Below are 6,052 nucleotides of genomic sequence, written 5' to 3'. Positions count from 1 at the left end.
GCCACGGTGGTGCAGGTCCAACAGTGGCTGTGCAGCCATGACGCGGCACACAGCCACAGCTGGGCTTGTACCACAGTGGCCGTCCCGGACGCCCAGACGCGTCACAGCACACAGACGCGGTTCACAGCCACAGCTGGACCTGTACCACCGTGGCCGTCCCGGACGCCCAGACGCGTCACAACACACATATACATTCACCCCAAGAATGGTACAGGTCCACCAGTGGCTGTGCAGCCATGACGCGGCACACAGCCACAGCTGGGCTTGTACCACAGTGGCCGTCCCGGACGCCCAGACGCATCACAGCTAATGAGTCCACTTGCTGAAACAGACTGTGCCTAGATTCTATTTCACACGTCCGCAGATGGATGTCTGGACACTGTCACCGGCGGGCGTCCCGGACGCCCACCCACAGTCTCGCATTCGGATTCACACGTTAAAGGATGGACGCTGTCCCCCGCGGCCGTCCCGGACGCCCGTCAACGCTCTTACACCATGAATCCCTCGCCCTTCGACCAAGTGGTCGACTCGTCGTCCGTTCTCTAATGACAGCATCTCGACTATAAGTAATGTCTTCCCCATGTCCTCAAATTTTATTGATGTTCTTAAAATACTCCTATTGATTATCGATGGATAGCATATTTAGGACTCTTCTTGATGTCTTCGCAGCATCTAGTGCGCCTCATGTTTTCTCGCCGAGTTCCCGCTCACCCCTCGTTTCTGTGGCTAGCTCGTTTTGTACAGGCATCCAACGTCATTGAACGCCGTCGGCGCGCCGCAAGCTGTGGGGCAGAATCCCCCTTAGCGCCTCATGTGTTCAATGAGCCAATGTTGTGCGGGCATGCTGCGTCGATGAAAGCCTTCTGGCGCGCCGCATGTTCTGACGTTGAGATCCCGCCGGCGCCTCTAGGCTGCAAGCGGCCCATTTTGTAGCGCCTCGTTGCAGTATTCTTCGGAAGCCGTCTATCGGGGTTTAGGGTGCCCAAGTACCTTATAATCATCCCCTTGCACGACAACCACGGTAACGATTTTCGTTCTCCTCGTACACCGCTCCCGCTCCTGTCATGCCCTCCTGCTCTTATGCTTCCGCTTTTCTCAACGCCTCTCATGGCGAAACCAACATCTGGCTCAACGAACGTTGGCAAGAGATCACTCACGTCACCGGCACACCTTGGGAGGTCTCCGACAATCTCGCTGACGACGCTCGTGCTCCCTTCAACGCTTCTTGGACCGCCAAGGAGGCCCGCGCGGTCGCGGTGTTCGCCAAACACCACCTCGGCCTTGCCTCTGAGGGCGCCGCCGCTCAGGACAAGTTTTTGAAGAAAACCCTCGATGCAGACTCTGTCGGCCGCGATCTCTGGATGAACTGGATCGCCAAGGGTGTGGTCTCATGGCGCCTCAACAGTATTGTCGACCAGGCTCTCAAGTCTATTTCCATGGACCCGAAGTCGGTTATTCAACGGGTTGGCACTCGCTATGTAAGTATTGAGTACTAATCTCCCTGTGGATGTCGCTCACGTCCACAGCTCCCGATACTCAACGAAGCGCAAGCAATGGATCCCGGCCGCAAGGCTATCGCGTTCGAGTTGCTTGGTGAAGCCGCCTTCGACAACGAAGTCCACTACCTCAAAAACAAATATATATCATTCTTCAGCAGTCTCATGGTGGGCGCCTGGAGTCGACATCGCAAGATGAACAAGCGGGACGTCGACACCCTTGGCAAAGACATTAACAACGTCAACTACATGTGGACTAGTGAGTTTGTCCTATCGAGCTAAGTTAACTAATCTCTGACGTCGCCTAGATATGACGAAGCCTGGCGCGATGGAACCAACCCTCCCCCAGATTACTTCATTCATGAAGCAGGCGAAGAAGCTCGTTGAAAGGCTCTCTTTCTATGGAGACGCGGAGTCCGCTCAGCTGCAGACGGAGCGTCTGGCTCAGATCACACAGATGGGCTGGGCCGCCGTCAAGGACGAGAAGCATATCGATGAAATCAAAAGTAAGTAAAACTGGATTCTGGCGGCAGATACTAACATGAGGATTAGAACTACCCAAGGTTATTCGCGACGCGCTCCAAAAGCTCGCCAGCAAGAGCGATATCGACAAGGTCAACTCGATCACGCTGCAGACGATCGAGATGCTCGACGCGAGCGAAGAAGAGATCGACATCGACTTCAACGACACCGTCCCCCTTATCGACTGGTCCGAAGGGACCGAAAACTATCACCACATGACGAGCCGAGAGATCCTCACCGCTCTAGGCTGCGGCGAGACTCTCCCGTACTTCCAATCTCGAGTCGACTACAACGACTCGGTCAACCCACAGACGCCCGCCGGTCAAGCATATCTCGACGATCCCGACAATTTGGAACGAACCGAGCTTCTCGTGCCCGCATGGCATCAACTCGTCGGCATTTACAAGATGGTCGATAAGACGTTCGACGACGGCGGGTCGCAGCTGTTGATGGATAGCGTCGGCGTCGGGAAGACGATGCAAGTCGTCGGGTACTTTTGTGTACTCGCGTATTTTCGCGAGTACTTCGCCACGACGGGGCACTTCCCTGGCGTCTTCAGTAAGTCAATTTATATTTCGACCGAGTGCAATATTCTGATGACTTCGACCAGAGGATCACAAATGCACGTCCACCGGTGGGAACCTACCCGACCTTCCCTTCCTCGTCGTCGTTCCGTCCAGCTTGCTTTACCAATGGAAGACCGAGTTGGGCCGTTACTTGCGATTCGGCGCGTTCGACATCTTGCCGTACACGGGCACCTTGCCCAACCGCAGAGATTGGTGGAATACCGTCATGAAGACTAGCCAACAGGGTAAAGACAGCAAAAAAATCATACTCGCAACATCTCCGGTACGTATCCGTCCTGTTTCCGACATGCTTAATTAACGTCCAATTTAGGCTATTCAAGACGACGCCAAGCGACGGTTTGAACCCGGCGTGAAGAAGAACGTGTTCGTTCCGAGGCCGCTGCCGTATTACATTGAAATGGCGAAGAACGGCACTGTCTATACTCGGCGATTCCTGGGCGTCGCCGTCGACGAACTCCACGCTGCGCGCCGCAGCACTAACAAAACTCATATGGCATATCGCGCGCTGCGCCCTCTCGCTCACGGTTTCATCGGAATGACTGCAACCCCCATCACGACTTCACCTGTGGTATGTTTCTTTTCATTACAACTGTAATAAACTAATTATAATCAGGATCTTTGGTCCCTTGGCCAAATCTTGGACTTGAACGGCTACGACGACGTTGACACCCTCGCCGACATGGATCGCGAACTCCGTCGCGCGGCTCGCATCGAGCGGAACAACAGCGTCGCTGCCGGCAAGAAGGGTGCGCCCGGTCGAGCGTACTTGGTTGGCCTGGCAGAGAACCCCGATGCACCGCCGTCGGCGTACGAGCCCGTCATGCTCAAGTGGGTGAAGAAAATGCGCGAGGATTTTGCGGACGTCATCATTCGGCGGACCATTGACTCAGTCAACCCTCACACCGGTCTCCCCATTTCTGGCCTCGAACCGTGGCGAGAGCATATTCTTGAGCTCGAGCTATACGATTGGGAGCTCGAGATCATGCATCGCAGAGCCGGCACCGACGTGAACAAGGGTGCTTGGGATGCTATCAACGTGTTATGCGAGGTGAGCTTTCTGTCTCATATGATTTGAACAGGCTGTCCCGTCGTGGCCGTCCAGGACGGCCACGATGGGACGCCCCCTCCCTTGGTTGCCACTGGTGCAACGTCCACCGGTGGGCGTCCAGGACGGCCACGGTGCGACGCGCACCCTTGTCCACGCGGCCCTCCTGGGACGCACAGCCTCTGCTCGTGCCTCCCGCACCATCCTCGCAGGGGCAGTGAGCCTCCGCGGCCGTCCTGGACGGCCATCTCATGTTCACGCTCACTCATTCGCTTTACAGAAATTTTACCTCGATTTTCGACGCGGCCTTATCCACCCGCACGCCGTTAAGGATACGGAGCCGTCGCCTAAGGCCCCCAAGTCCGAGGCAAACGCAGCGGCTACGCCTCTACCGCCAGACACCGCCAACACCTCGACATCCGCTCGTCCCTCCGCAGCCGACTCGACGACCGTCGACAACGCGGCGATCCCTCTTGCATCGACAGACGTTTCACCCCTTGTCGACATCTCCGAGACCGACCGCCAGCCAGCGGAGCAGTCTGCAAATCCCGATGCCGACGCTCAGTTGCCCGCGGAGGCCCTTCGGAGGGTTGAGGAGTGGAAAACCCCCGAGAGTCGTGAAGATTGGGAGTCGTCGGATCGGAAGTCCATCAAACTGGACATCCTCGTTCAATTGGTTCTGCACCACCTCGAGCACGATTCGGCGACTCCGCTCGCAGTCCAGGAGGACTTCCGGAGCCTTCGAGTCCGCACGGACGAGGAGGAGGATGGTGCTCCGCGCACCGAGCCCATCGAGGGGAAACCCGACAAGATCATCGTCTACTCGGGTTTCCCTTCGTCTAATCATATTATCGGCGACGTAAGTTTTTTTTTTCATCTCAAATTGTCGTACTGATTATAATTCATCGCGTTAAAAGGTATTCGACGTCTACGGGATCAAGTACCTCGAGTGCAACGGGGAAGTCGACGTCAAAGACCGAGCGCCGGTTCTCGACGAGTTTCGAGCGGCGGGTCGTGACGGACCTCGCGTCCTCATCCTCTCTGGTGCTGGCATGTTTGGTCTCAACCTCGCCGACGCCAACATCATGATAATGGCGGTATGTATCCCTCCTCACGGTTTTTTTTGTCTAACTCTGTGCAGGATACGTGTTGGTCAGCGCAAGACGACGAGCAACTGCGAGGTCGGATTTATCGCCGCCCGCAAAACAAGATCGTTCAAGTTTATCGCCTCATCGCCCTCCACACACCCGACGTCTTCCTCAACACGATTTGTTTCGGCAAGGCCAAGATGCACGCTGCGTTCGTGAACGCGCCGACAGTTATTCGTATGTATTTCATTTCATTCGACATATATATTGCCTAACCTATATCTTCAGAAAACTACTTCGCGCACCAAGGCGACAGCGAGGACGCTCTGCTGTCCGTCAACGAATCGGACATGGAGGGTCTCGATGACTCTGAATCCGAGGCTGCACCGAAGTCGAAGAAGCCTTCGAAGAAGCCTTCGAAGAAGGCGGCGAAGAAGAAGGGGAAGCAAGCCGCCAAGAAGTCAAAAGGCAAGGGAAAGCAGAACGCGGACGAATCCCCCGAGTCCGAGGAAGACGCCGCCCCGCCGCCGTCGAAACCCAAGGGAAGGAAGAAGGACGTCGGCACTGAGGGACCACTGGCACCCGCCGTCCAGAAACCGAAAGGCAAGCGCCAGCGTTCGTACACGGCCACGTCGGGTGGTGGCCCTTCGCGGAAGAAGCCAACGCAACGCAAGGCCCCCGTCAACGCTGAGGTGATCGAGGGTTAGGGTTAGGGTGGTAGCTTGCCGCGACGAGCGAAGCGAGGAGGGGTAAGCGTAAGGAAGAGAAGTTGAAACTTGGTCAACGGTGTTGGGTATTTCCCAACACAACCGTTTCGTATATATACTCTTCAGGACCAATTAAGTTTCGAGGTGGAGTACCATCGGATGTCTGTAGAGAGGCGGGAGACGCCTCTACGGGTGCATCCAAATGACATCATTGTATAGGAATAGATGTTAGTAAGCGTTTCAGCTATACTTAGCATGCTTGATGACTGATGTGAATGCCAAGGCCGATGCGATCGCATCGGGATTACCTTAAATGATATAATCGTCCCACAGTGGGAAAATAACCTATAAATAGGTGTTTCATGTAAAAATACCTGAAACTTCTCACGCCCTAAGAATAGTCAGTTCCACGTGACTAATAAGCGCTCGGGATTAGCCGGGCGTCTATCTCCTACGTTCTAGAATGTTCCCCGGTTAAGGTTCACGTGCTAGGGTTCTCGGTTAGAGTTCGGGTTAGGGTTAAGGTTAGGCTATCATGATCTAAGATCAGTCAAATTCCTTTATAGCGGTTAAGCTAGTACTCACGTTAGGGTTATAGTTAGGGTTC

General features: G+C 55.2%; 1 protein-coding gene across 1 annotated transcript in view; it reads left to right on the top strand.

Annotated features, from left to right (window-relative positions):
• Positions 1-1,064: 1,064 nt before the first annotated feature.
• CONPUDRAFT_73886 (uncharacterized protein) overlaps positions 1,065-6,052 on the top strand; it is a gene marked incomplete at both ends in the record, with an annotated part of 8,400 nt that continues 3,412 nt past the window's right edge. The window contains 12 exons of the mRNA XM_007771620.1: positions 1,065-1,478; positions 1,527-1,755; positions 1,805-2,002; positions 2,049-2,576; positions 2,629-2,867; positions 2,916-3,173; positions 3,219-3,653; positions 3,685-3,867; positions 3,931-4,509; positions 4,568-4,747; positions 4,792-4,975; positions 5,027-5,430. Coding sequence (XP_007769810.1) covers positions 1,065-1,478; positions 1,527-1,755; positions 1,805-2,002; positions 2,049-2,576; positions 2,629-2,867; positions 2,916-3,173; positions 3,219-3,653; positions 3,685-3,867; positions 3,931-4,509; positions 4,568-4,747; positions 4,792-4,975; positions 5,027-5,430 — 3,831 coding nt within the window. The remainder of the gene's footprint in view (positions 1,479-1,526; positions 1,756-1,804; positions 2,003-2,048; positions 2,577-2,628; positions 2,868-2,915; positions 3,174-3,218; positions 3,654-3,684; positions 3,868-3,930; positions 4,510-4,567; positions 4,748-4,791; positions 4,976-5,026; positions 5,431-6,052) is intronic.

Source organism: Coniophora puteana (genome assembly GCF_000271625.1).
Source record: "Coniophora puteana RWD-64-598 SS2 unplaced genomic scaffold CONPUscaffold_8, whole genome shotgun sequence".
NCBI lineage: Eukaryota > Fungi > Basidiomycota > Agaricomycetes > Boletales > Coniophoraceae > Coniophora > Coniophora puteana.
The sequence above is the reverse complement of the archived record's forward strand: the minus strand, read 5'-3'. Positions and strand labels throughout refer to the sequence as shown.